The sequence below is a fragment of the Phyllostomus hastatus genome, unplaced genomic scaffold, assembly GCF_019186645.2.
Source record: "Phyllostomus hastatus isolate PE091 unplaced genomic scaffold, TTU_PhHast_1.1 phas_contig_17, whole genome shotgun sequence".
In the NCBI taxonomy this organism is placed as follows: Eukaryota; Metazoa; Chordata; class Mammalia; order Chiroptera; family Phyllostomidae; genus Phyllostomus; species Phyllostomus hastatus.
In genome coordinates, this window is record NW_025333664.1 from 39,897,775 (window position 1) to 39,911,597 (window position 13,823).

Genomic DNA, 13,823 nt, shown 5'->3' on the forward strand with positions numbered 1-13,823 from the left:
GCTTCCAGCACTTGGCTATTGTAAATTGTGCTGCTATGAACATTGGGGTGCATAGGTTCTTTTGAGCTGGTGTTTCAGGATTCTTAGGGTATAAATCCAGCAGTGGAATTGCCAGGTCAAAAGGCAATTCCATTTTTAGTTTTCTGAGAAAATTCCATACTATTTTCCACAGTGGCTGCACCAGTCTGCATTCCCACCAACAGTGTAGTAGGGTTCTCTTTTCTCCACATCCTCACCAGCACTTGTTTGTTGATTTGGTTATGCTGGCCATTCTGACTGATGTGAAGTGGTATCTCAATGTGGTTTTAATTTGCAACTCTCTGATGGCTAGTGATGCTGAGCATCCTTTCATATGTCTCTGGGCCCTCTATGTGACCTCCTTGGAGAAGTGTCTGTTCAAGTCCTTTGCCCATTTTTTAATCGGGTTATTTATCTTCCTGGAGGGGAGTCATATTAGTTCTTTATATAATTTGGAGATCAAACCCTTTTCCCAGATATCATTGGCAAATATGTTTTCCCATACTGCTGTTTCCCTTTTCATTTTGCTAATGCTTTCTTTAGCTGTGCAGAAGCTTTCCATTTTGATGAAGTCCCATTTATTTATTCTTTCCTTTATGTCCCTTGCTCTAGGGGACATACCAGTGAAAATATTGCTGTGTGGAATATTTGAGATTTCCCTTCCTATGTTCTCCTCTAGGACTTTTGTGGTGTCATGACTTATATTTAAGTCTTTTATCCATATTGAGTTTATTTTTTTGTGTACAGTGTTAGTTGGTGGATGAGTTTCATTTTTTTTTCATGTACCTGTCCAGCTCTCCCAACACCATTTGCTAAAGAGGCTATTTTGATTCCACTTTATGTTTTTGCCTCCTTTGTTGAATATTAATTGACCATAGAGACTTGGGTTTATTTCTGGGCTCTCTATTCTGTTCCATTGATCTATCTGTCTGTTCTTATGGCAGTGCCAGACTGTTTTGATTACCATACATTGTAATATAGTTTGATGTCAGGTATGGTAATCCCAACTACTTTGTTCTTCTTTCTCAAAATTGCTGCAGCTATTCAGGGTCATTAATGGTTGCATATAAATTTTTGAAGTGTTTGTTCTATATCTGTGAAATATGTCATTGGTATTTTAATAGGAATTTCTATGAATCTATAAATTGCTTTGGGTAGTATAGACATTTTGATGATGTTAATTCTTCCAATCCATGAACATGGTATATGCTTCCATTTATTTGTGTCTTCCTTAATTTCTTTCTTCAGTGTTGTATAGTTTTATGAGTACAGGTCTTTTACCTCCTTGGTTAGGTTTATTCTTAGGTACTTTATTTTTCTTGTTGCCTTAGAAAATGGGATTTTTTTTACTGATTTCTGTCTCTGATAGTTCATTGTTGGTGTTTAAAAATGCCTTTGAATTCTGAACATTGACTTTGTATCCTGCTATTTTGCCAAATTTACTTATTAGATCTAGTATATTTTTGGTGCAGTCTGTAGGGTTTTCTATGTAAACTATCATGTCATCTCAAACAATGACAGTTTTACTTCCTTCTATCCCAATTGGATACCTTTTATTTCTTCTTCTTATCTGATTGCTGCAGCTAGGACTTCCAGTACTATGTTGAACAGACATGGTGAATGTGGACATCCTTGTCTTTTTCCTGATCTTAGTGGGAAAGCTTTTAGTTTTTGCCCATTGAGTATAATGTTGGCTGTAGGTTTCTCATATGGACCCTTATGATGTTGAGGTATGCTCCCTCTACTCCCACTTTGCTGAGGTTTTTTATCATAAATGGGTGCTATACTTTATTAAATGCTTTTTCTGCATGCATTGATATGATGGTGTGATTTTTGTCTTTCCTTTTGTTTATGCGATGTATCACATATGTTGATGTGTGAATATTGTTCCTTATATCCCTGGGATGAATCCCACTTCATCATGGTGTATGATCTTTTGATGTATTGCTGGATACGGTTTGCCAGTAGTTTGTTGAGAATTTTAGCATCTATTTTCATCAGTGATATTAACCTGTAGTTTTCTTTCTCTGTTGTGTCATGGTCTGGTTTGGAGATTAGGACGATGCTGGCTTCATAAAAAGAGTTTGGGAGTCTTCCATCTTCTTGGATTTTTTGGAATAGTCTGAGAAGGATAGTGGTTAGCTCTTTCTTAAAAGTTTTGTAAAATTCTCCTGTGAAACCATCCATCCAGTCCAAGGCTTTTGTGTGCTGGGAGTTTTTTTATTACTGCTTCAATTCCACCAGCTATTATTGGTCTGTTCCAGCTTTGTGCTTCTTCTTGACTCAGTTTTGGAAAATTATATTTTTCTAGAAACTTGTCCATTTCACCCTGGTTTTCAAATTTTGGGGCATATAATTGTTCATAGTAATTTTTTACAATCCTTTTTATTTCAGTGGTATCAGTTGTAATCTCTCCTCTTTCATTTCTGATTTTATTTATTTGGGTCCTTTCTCTTTTTTTCTTGATGAGTCTCCTTAAAGGTGTGTTGATTTGTGTATGTTTTCAAAGAATCAGCTCCTGCATTAATTGACCCTTAGACTTGTTCTTTTAGTCTCTATGTCATTTAATTTTCTCTGATCTTATTTCCTTCCTTCTACTTGCTCTGGGCTGTCTTTGTTGTTGTTCCTCGAGTTCTTGTAGACGTAGGGTTAGGTTATTTATTTGAAATGTTGCCTGTATTGCTATGAACTTCCCCCTCAGGACTGCCTATGCTATGTCCCATAAGTTTTCCACTGTTGTGTGTTCATTTTCATTTGTTTCCAGAAACTCTGGTTTTTCCTTTGATTTCATTCTTAACCCATTCATTGTTTAATATCATGGTATTCGATCTCAATGAATTACAGTGTTTTTGAGGGTTTTTTTCTTGAGGTTGGTTTCTAGTTTCAGTCCTTGTGCTCTGAGAAAATGCTTGATATGATTTCACTTTTCTTGAATTTTTTGAGGCTTGTTTTGTATCCTATCATGTGGTCTATCTTTGAAAATATTCTATGTGCATTTGAAAAGAATATGTATTTTGCTTCATTGGGATGAAAGGAGGTGTGTGAGTGTGTGTGTGTGTGTATTCAGTTAAGTCCATGTGATCTAGGGCATTGTTCAGTGCCACAATATCCTTGTTGATACTTTGTTTGGAAGATCTATCTACTTTTGACAGTGAGGTGTTAAAATCCCCTAGTATAAACGTGTTGCTGTCTATATCTTTCTTGAAGTCCTCTAAGATTTTCCTTATATATTTTGGTACTCCTATATTGGGTACATATATGTTTATAATGTTTATGTCTTGATAAATTCTTCCTTTGAGTATTATGAAGTGTCCTTCTGTGTCTCTTTTTATGGCCTTTGTTTTGAAGTCTATTTTTTCTGACGTAAGTATTACTACACCAGCTTTTTTTTTTCCTGCCCATTTGCTTGGAATATTTTTTTCCCACCTTTTACTTTCAGTGTGTGTAGGTCTTTTTTTCTGAGGTGGGTATCTTGTAGACAGCAAATGTGTGAGTCATGTTTTCTTATCCATTCAGCTATCCTATGTATTTTGATTGGAACATTTAATCCATTAACATTTAAGGTTATGATTGATAGGTACTTATTCATTCCCCCCCCCTTTGTACCTATTTCCTCTCTCTCCCTCTCTCTCTCTCTCCCTCTCGTTCTTTTTCTTACTCTTAAAGCAGTCCCTTTAGCATATCTTGAATGCTGGTTTGGTGGAGGTATATTATTTCAGTTTATTTGGGGGTGGGGGGGAACTCCTTATTTCACCTTCCATTTTAATTGAGAGCCTTGCTGGGTAGAGTAGTTTTGGTTGCAGGCCTTTGCTTTTTACTCGTTGGAATATTTCTTGACATCCCCTTCTGGCTTGTAGTATTTCTGTTGAGAAATCAGCTGCTAGCCTTATCAGAGCTCCTTTGTATGTTACTTCCTGTTTTTCCCTTGCTGCCTTTAGGATTCTCTCTTTGTCTTTGAATTTTGCCATTTAATTGTGACATCTTTTGGAGTAGGCCTCTTTGTGTTCATCTTGATTGGCACCCTCTGTGCTTCCTGAACTTAAATGGCTTTTGCCCTCTTCAGGTTAGGGTAGTTTTCTGTCATTATTCTTTTAAAGAGGGTTTCTATCCCTTGCTCCTTTTCTTTTCCTTCTGGTAATCCTGTGATTTAAATGTTATTGCATTTCATGTTATCTTCCAGTTCCCTCAAGCTATCTTCATTTTTTTAGTCTTTTGTCATGCAGCTGCTCTATCTAGGTGTTTCTTTCTACCTTGTCTTCCAGCTCACTAATTTGGTCCTCTGCTTCATCCAACCTGCTTGTAATTCCTTCTAATGTATTTTTTTATTTAAGAAATTGTATTCTTCATTTCTTCCTGGTTCTTGCTTATAGTTTCTATTTCCTTTTTCATACTGTTGTGGTTCCCACTCAGTACCTTGTAGTTGCCTGTGAGTCCCTTGAGCAATCTTATAACCATTCTTTTCAATTCTATATCTGATAGTTTACTTGCCTCTATTTCATTTAGCTTTTTCACTGGGGAGTTTTCCATTCCTTTTGATTGTAGGTTCTTTCTTTGTCTCCCCATTTTAAGTGACTCTTTTTGTTTGTTTCTGTGATTCTCAGTGCTCTGCTTTGCCAGCTATCTTTGTAGGGTGAATTTCTGTGATTGGTGTTCTGTGGAATTCAGTGGTGCTGTCTCTTTGATCTCCTTGTCTGGATATTCTAGGGTTGCCCTTTCTTCTGTTTGTGTGGGCTCTCTTGTTGTACTTGAGCTTTACCTGTTGGTGGCTCCTTTGTTGGTGGGTTCTCTTCTCCAGTGGGTTTACTGGTATTCACAACTCCCACCTTGTCTTGTATTTGATCAGAGGCAGGGAAAAAGCAAAAATGGAATAAGACTGCAGGAGAGTAGTCTATGGGATTTAAAGTACTAGCAAGTAGAGAATAGATAGGAGGTCCTTTAGAGAATTACAGTGACAACCATGATATTTCACCCAACTAGCCACTTTTTATAAAATGTGGAAAAGAGATAAGACTGTTATTAGAAGAGAAAAAGGATGTGAGCTGACTTTAGAAAGCAGAGCACTTATGTGAGGTTAGATGGTGAGATATAGTGAGGGTAAGAGATAGAAACTTGGCATAGTGTGTGAGAGAATAAAGTTCACCACAACTGTGAGAAAGCTCAGGAAGATGGTAAAATGGATTCAGACCAGGGAAGGTTGCTGTGTGGGATTTGGAATAATAATAATATTATTATAAAGAATACATAATCTGAATAAAAAGTAAAAGACCAAAAGTAATGTGTTATTAGAGTGCATGTGAAGTGAAAGAAGAAAAATTAAAATGCAATACTGAAGGGAGAATAAAGAAAACCAACAAACAATGAAATCAAACAAACAAACAAACACAAAAACTAAATGGAAAGAAGAGAAATTTAAAAAAAATAAAGCAATAAAATGCAAGTTCTGAAGGATAGCAAAGTGAAATTTGTCTCAACTGTTGGTGTTCGCCTTCTGACTTCTTTCTGGATCTGTCTTTGGTCTTCTCACAGCCCCAGGTCTTATTGTCTTACACTTGATTTTTTTAAAGCTTCCTGCTGACATTAAAACTGCCAAGAGGATTTTGCTGGTCTTCTTGAATGCTGCAGGCAGAGGGGGACTGGGCTCCATTTTTTTCCTTTCCTGTGGTTCTGGGGGGCTTGGTCTAGGCTACAGTATTCATAGGTACCTAGTTTCTAGCCCAAGCCTGCAGAGTGCTGTGCAACTCCCATAATCTACTCTGTGCATTTGCACCAGGCCTGCACCTATAATCCACCTCATTGTTCAACCCTTTGATTAGCCCAGGAGCTGCACTGGTACCCCTCCTTCTTCCTCTTTGTTGGCCTGGGCTTGTGTGCATGCAAAGTCCCTTCAGTGCAGCTTAGTTCCCCTATTGAATTAAGTCTGTCTGGGTGCTTCTACCTCTCTGAGCCCCTGCTGCCCCCCCCCCCCCCGCTTTGATCAATCCCTGAGGTGCCCTGAATGGGAGCAAATCACAACCTCCCTCCTTCCTCTTTGCTGGCCTGGCTGCTGCATGTGAGAGTTCCTTGCACAGCAGCTGAGAGGCTTTTTTGAGTGAATTCCTCTTGTTCATGGCTGGCCATTCTTAACAAGCACCCAGCTTTCCACACACACGGACTCTGACCACTCCAGAAACTGTGTCACTTCCAGTAGCAACCCATCTCTTCTCCCATCTCCAGGTGCCGCCTGGCTCCCCAGTTTCTTTGGTACTGTCCCAGCCAGTAACCACAGTCCCAGCTGGGGTACACCACCAGCTGTGTCTCTTATTGCATCTTTATTCCCCAGCAAATTTAAGCATCCAGCTCACTCCTGGAGCAGGTCTGTGACTTCCCCACTCTGGGAGGTGCGAGAGCCGCCAAGACACAATCACTGACCTGGCTCTCTTCCATAACTCCTGCTGCAGCTGCAGTCTCGGCTCAGGTCCTCGGGACCCTCCCATCAGCCTGCAAAACCTCTGTACCATCCATCTATATTTTTTTATCTCTTCTGTGAAGAAAGCCTTACTATTGACTGACAGAAACAGAAAAATTTACCTGTGTATGGAGATAAAAACTCTTCCATTAAAAAAAAAGAAAAGAAATACATAAAAATATAAGTATGATTTTTGTGGGTGGAATTACTTTTTATTTTCTCTGTATTTTTTATTTTAAAACAATAGACATTTTAATTATCTATATAATTAGAACAAATTAATATATTTAGCTCTAGGTATAAAATATTGAACAATGACTTTTCCTCTATCCTACAGAATTAAGCTTCCTAAAAAGCTTAATAAGGAATATAGCTTGGGAACAAGTCATTTGCTTTTTAAAGCTAGTCATACTGAATGGGATGCTCAGATTCCCTGTTTCATGTCCCCTGCTTCATCTTCCATTGGCTGGCTGGCATTTGAGGGAAATTATAGAATTGCTGGTACATCAGGTTCACATGCTGGGAGTTTTGTTTTTCTTAAAATGCTGCTGTATCCACAGCACCTGGGGCAGTGCCTGGCACAGAGGGACATAGTGGAGCATCCAGTAACTGTTTGTTAAATTAATGAATAAACCCATATCCAGGAGGGCTCTGCTTAGACCACATGGCAATGGAACAAAAGATGGAAACATGTCCAGAAATACTGTTGACTCGAAGAGGAAAGAAAGCAATTTTTACCCCTTTATTCAAAAATGCAAATTTAGACTAGCTAAAGTGTGAATGATCCTAACCTGACCTCTCTTGCTCCTCCAAATCATTGGAAATGCATTTCTGCATCACTTGGTTTATTTAAGGAGTAAATGTATGTGTTACATTGCATTTATAAGTATAGTCCAGATGATACTCATTGAATTTCTGCTTTAAGTTTGTCATTGTTACAATGGAATTATAACTCAGAGATAGAATCTCTAGCATTTCAGATGAATCTCTAGCATTTCAGATGACGGTGACAATTGTTTTCAAGATACAGTCCTTTCAGTGTGAAGTCACAGTTTTTTCAGCTGAGAGGCAAAATTCAAAACTAATTGCTGCTAACTTACACTGCTTGAAACTTTACCTAATTAATATCATTTTCTAAGTTCTTGCAGTCATAAATTCTGCTTTCAATTTTTTTTGTCTTTTATATTTTCTGAAGAATGACAAATATCCAAATTGAAATCACTTCTGTTCTCATTCATGTGTTTCTTTGCAACTTTGATTGAGTGTACGTCTTAAACTGAACCACATCTCTCTCTCTCCACCCCCCCACTCTCTCTCTCTCTCTCTCTCTCTCTCTCTCTCTCTCTCCTCCCCCCGCCCCCCTCTTTCTCTCCCTACTTATGAGGGCATCTGGAAAACTGGTCAGCCAATGAGTGGATGCCAAGACCCCCAAATGGATATGTGATTACCACTATAATGCAGGATTTAGGAACATGCAGATTTCTAGGAGGCACTTGGGATCCAAAGAACTGGCCATATTCTGGATTCTGCAGCATTTGAAAACCCCTCACAAAACAACTCTCAGTCAGTCTTCTTGCTTTGTAATTCAGCCAAACACAGCCTGAATGTTCTCATCATTCACTTTACCATCTCCAAATCTGAAATCTAACAAGATGCATAGCTATAGCTACTAATAGAAAAATACTTCCCCTTCCTTAACAATTTGTTATCTTGGCTTTATTCTGCACCTATAAGTGGGATATATTTAGATTTTTTAAAAATGAGTAATTTTCTTTGGTCTGTCTGATTAGATAGTTCATAGTAATGTTATTACTGTTAATATTATTAATATGTATTGAGTATGTGATACATGCCCTGCATTGTTCGTGGCATTCAAAGTAGAGTGGTAAACAGTCTAGAGAAAACACTCATTCTTATATAGTTTATATTCTAGTTAGAGGCAACTGAAAATAAATGAGAAAACAAACCTGATAATTTCAGACAGAAACATTTGCTATGAAGCAAATAAATGCAGGTGATGGGAAAGAAAGAAGTGGGGTAGGTGGGGATTCTTATTTGGATCAGGTGATCTTAAGGGTCAGGAGACAATGGAGCTGTGAGGTGACCTGACTAACAGGGCATATTCAGCCACATGAAGATCATGGCAGAGGAAACTGCAAGTGCAAAGGCCCTGAGGTAGAAAGAGGCTTGGAGTGTCTGACAACAGAAATGAAACTGAGGCAAAGGAGTGTATAACTAGGGAGAATGGTGGGAGCCAACTCATTTAGGGCTTTGTCAGCTATGATGGGGAGATATGGCTTTTCTCTTAGGGCAGTAGAAGCCAGTAGAAGATTCTAGAACAGTTTGCTTTTTGAGATTCTCCTCTGGCTACTGGTGGCAAGCAGATGGAGGAGGGCAAGTGTAGGAGCAGTGAATCCTCTTAGGCAGCCAGGTCTTCAGCCAGGTCATGGATAGAGGACCTGGCCCAGGGAGAGGCTGTGGCAATAGTGAGCTGCAGACAGATTGAGAGTGCCCTGGACAGGTTGCCAAGGTTATCAAGGGATGAGAGAAGTGAGAGATTAAAGAAGGAACAGAGTCAACAGTGATTCTGAGGATTTTTTTCTCCACCAACTTGCAAGTTTACATTATCCTAGCCCCATGCTAATACCCTACATAATTATTCTTCTAGCTACTCTGTGAGCTCCCTGTTGCTGTGCCACATTTTACAGATGAGCAAACTGAGGCTTAGGGGACTTAAGTAACTGATACACTTGACTCAGACAAAGCAGGCACTGGACCCAGTGCTGTCTGGTGAATAGGCCCCACTCTCCACTTAATGACCACCCTGCCTTGGCATCTGAGGGAGACCAGGGAGCCAAAAGTGATGTTGTGTAACTTTACTCTGTAGTTTTAAGAAACTATTTGGAGGCTGGCAAGAAATTTGGTGAAATAAGTGCTGGACATAGGCATAAAATTATGAAATAAATTTTGTTAAACATTTCATGATTCACTATGCAAAGTGTAATTTAAAAATACTTTTATATCTCTAGTGGGAATATAAAATGGTACAATCATTTTAGAAAACTGTTTGGCAATTTCTTACAGAGTTAAGTAAACACCCACCCCATGACTCAGCAATTCTACTCCTGGGTCTTTGCCCAAGAGAAATGAAAACACGCCCCCAAAAGATTTGTTCAAGAATGTTCATAGCCACTTTAGTTGTAACACTGAAAACTGGAACAACCAAAATTCCCATCCACAAGGGGAATGGATAAACCAACTGTGCTGTATTCACAGAATGGAATCTCTACAACAATTAGAAGGAATGAATTACTGGCATATGAATGAATCACACACACAAAAAACATGTTGAATAAAAGAAGGTATACACAAAAATGTACTATATAATTTCATTTATTTGAAGTTGAGGAACAGGAGAAATTAATCTATGGTGGTAGCAGGTGGGATGATGACTAGAAAGAGGAACAGGGAACTTTCCAGAAGAGGAGATCATGATTGAAGAAGGGAGTACACATGTGTATGAATAGTTCTTTCCAGAGGTGAGTTAGCACTTAAGCATGATTGTAGTAAAGGCCAAAGGAGCACTAATACCTTTTTCAAATCTAAGACTACAAGGAACTTATGATCACATATTCAAAAAACACATGTATGGGTGTCTCTGAGTTATAGCATTCAGGCAGCACAGAGATCATAGGATCATCACTGACAAATCCTCCATCTTATCCATGGAAGCAGGTGGTTAGAAAAATAGAATGCAATTATTAATTTGTAAATTTATTTCAGTTTGGGATACAAACACTCAAAGCTGTGTTTTGACAACCTTGGGAGCTTTCAAATCATCTTTCAAGATTTCCGTGCGTTGACAGAAGATGCTGAGAAATTCCACTAGGTGGCACTGTGACCACTGACACCTTATAATCTGGAAAGCTATATTGACTTATCCATCCATGGGGAGAACAGACAACAGAGGCTGACTGGTGGTCTTCCTAGCAACCCTCTCTACCCCACACACTTCCCCTATTCCTTCATGTCCTGAAAATATCCCTCATCTCTTCCACCTGACCCCATTTTCCAAGTCATCCTTCAGCCTTGTGTTATTTGGGGGTGAATCATCCTTTCATTTGGTGGCCTACCTAGCAGGTGGGCAGTAGATACGTTTTTTATTCTGCTTGATGTTTTATGCCAGGTTTTGTTGGTGGTAGAAAGCCATTTGAATCTTTGAGGGAAAGAGCAACAGAGTAAGGTTCATTTCACAGGCCATCAATTGGGATATAGATATATGGGGAAAGCAGGCTGATGAAGCAGAGAAATGAAGCTAACTGATTTTTTTTTTGCCCATTTTATTTTCCCAGCTGGCAAACTGGAAACAGTGAAATGGGCATTCACCTGGCCACTGAGTTTTGTCTTATACTTCACTGTACCCAACTGCAACAAGCCCCGCTGGGAGAAGTGGTTCATGGTGACATTTGCTTCCTCCACGCTGTGGATTGCAGCCTTCTCCTACATGATGGTATGGATGGTAAGTGCATCAAGGATGCTATGGCAGCACTAGATCTCTGTAGAGAGAAAAATACACTGAACCAGTGAAGAACATGCATTGGGGGTTCAGCCCAGTAATGGTTATCAATCAGTTATTGCAGTAATAAGCTAAATAATAGAACACCCCTAAATTCGGTGGTTTAGAAACACAAGCATGCTCACATGTCTGCAGGTTGGCTATGATTGTACTAATCTCAGCAGGCACTGACCAAGCAGCTCTGCTTCAAGCCACAGCATGGTTATATTTGATTCAGGTAGCAGGTGGGGTTCATGTCTACTCCATGTGTTTGTCCATTTTCCTGGATCAGTGCCTGGGGAATGCTCTTCTTGTGGTGGATCATTGGAATGCACCAGGGCAAGTGGAAACACCAGGTGCCTTCAAGGGCCTGGACTGTGACTTCCACCCACATTCCATCAGCCATACCCAACATCAATGGACTGGGAGAAATATACTCTACCTGTTCCAGTGGGAAGGACAGCAGAGTCACCAGGCAAAGGGCAGGGAAGAAAAGTGTGAGGAATTGGGGAGTGATAATCCCATCTATCAGAGTAACTTTCCCTAAGTCTCAGTTTCTTCAACCAGAAAATGAGCTCATTGGGCCAGAAGAGTCCCTTCTGAAGCTAAAACAATAATTCAAGGATTGCCCTGGATTGTGAGGCCAGAAGAGCTCTGTCTTTAGAGGTTTATTTAGAAAATGCAGCTATATGGCACCTTAACTTTGTTCAGAGTTTATATGGCAAAAGGAAACATCCCCATCTTTTTAAGGAGACATTTCTAAAATATGTTCCTTAAATTATATTGTCAGTTTTATTGCCAAGATGTTTATTATTTTAGCCAAATATTTTTAAAGTAAGATTTCAGAATTATTTTACACATTAAAACAGTTGCTATAACATGGCATATGTCTCCTACTTAGATGTAGATGGTTATTGTATAGCAAATAGAATTCATGACATTTTATGAAGCCCTCATTGTCACAACCTTTAATAAACATGAAAAAGTTTTGATATGTTCTTTTCCTTTACACCATTGTATCCATTTGTCTCTGTCTGCAATTCATAATGAAATGAATGCTTAACAAAAAACATGAGCATTTTGTTGTAAATATAAGGGGTGGAGGCTGTTCAAGTAATCACTTTTTGTTATGTCATTGCATTAGAGGGTGGCTGTCAAATACCTACCTAGTCATCCCTATTACGATATTAGATAATTTAGCATTTCAGGAAATTTAGATCTGAATTTGTTGTGAATAAAAATAGTAATAGATATTTTATATTTATGGTGAGAATTTCAACCAACTCCTAATCACATTTTAATAAAAATTCTTCAAGTCACATTAACAATTAAAAAATATGTAATGTGTAGCACAGTTCTTGGATTGTGGAAGCATCTATGTTAATATGAAAATAAGTAATTTAGAATTATAATTGAAGTGAGCATTTGCTTATAAAAATAAAAAAGAAAGAAAATATAACCAAAAGAAATGCACTTTTAGGAAGTACAAGCATACATATGTGTATTGCCCATTTGTGAATGTCTGTACTTTTTAACTGGAAAGCAAACCTAATTCATTAGAACTAGAGTTGAGCAGAAATTAAAAGCCATGACAAAATTATGCAAATCTAAATTAATCTTGCTTGAGTGTTAGACAGAAATGCAATATATAAATTCTGGAGAACTAAATTCAAGAGATTTTTTAAAAAGTTTCTGAATTGTTCTTGCCTTCTTGGAATACTGCCACCTTAGCAAGAGGCCAGGTTAGCCTCCCTGAGGATGAGAGAACATGAAGAGAGAGGCCCAGCCAACAGCCAGCACCAAATACCCTATGAATACCCATGTGAATGAAGCCATCTGAGACCCCTCATCCCAGCTGACCCACTAGTGGACCAAGGCAGGACCAGCTGAATAGTACAACTGAGCCTAACCCAAAATGCTGATCTATAGAGTCATGAGTAAATAAAAATGCTTATTGCTTTAGGCCCCAAAAAAACTTCTGAAAAGATTATTTTGGAGGTAATAACCAATTTGTAAAACTGACACAATTAAATCATAATTATCCTTGACCTTCAACATCACAGAAACAGGTAAATTTTTTTTCAACCCAAACCTTACAGCCACGGATTTCTTCCTCATCCTGTATTCATTAACATTTTATTTGACAGTGCCGGCTCTTTTCCAGGTTTGAGGACTAGTGCTGGTGTCCGTGACTTCCATGTGCTCAATGGTTTTCTTCCAGGTCCACTAACATGCAAACTCACTGATCAATCAGAGGTTCACCCTCCTTCTGTTTGCCTACTTCTGCTCTGGTGGAGGTTTAGTTCTAGTCCTGAGAAATGGTCAGGAATAGTGAGGAAACAAGGAAAGCAGGAGACCTGACCCAGCCACCAGGGGAATCAGTTCCCCAAAATCCCAGACTTGACCACAATCATGATAACACCAGCAGGCAGTGGGGCAGCAGCTCTGTTCCAGGCCAGGCCCCAGGGAGCCAAACATGATTCCCACAGGGACCCAACTGAGACTTGTTAGAAAGGAAAACGAGGCTTGGCCAGGATGCTTGTAGCTCCATTTCTCAAAAGCCTCCTCAGAAAAACAAACTGAAATGCCGTGTTTCTGCATCTCACTTTCTTCCCTGGAGAGAGGAAGGCAGAGAGCCCAGGGTCATCACCTCAAGTTCATTTCAGCACTGAACAGAAATGGAGTACATCCTCTGGTTTGAAAGGCAGCAAACCCAGCATCTCAATTAATCCAACTTCCCCCAAACCTTTGGACTGTGAAGGAGCACCCATAATTTGGGGAGGAAGTCAGGCTGTCATGCATAGG

The 13,823-nt window shown here is 39.1% G+C and overlaps 1 protein-coding gene across 1 annotated transcript in view; it reads left to right on the top strand.

Moving 5' to 3' along the window:
* SLC24A3 (solute carrier family 24 member 3) overlaps nt 1-13,823 on the top strand; it is a 554,001-nt gene that overhangs the window by 513,270 nt on the left and 26,908 nt on the right. Inside the window, exon 13 of the mRNA XM_045833580.1 lies at nt 10,816-10,982. Within this exon, the coding sequence (XP_045689536.1) occupies nt 10,816-10,982 (167 nt within the window). The remainder of the gene's footprint in view (nt 1-10,815; nt 10,983-13,823) is intronic.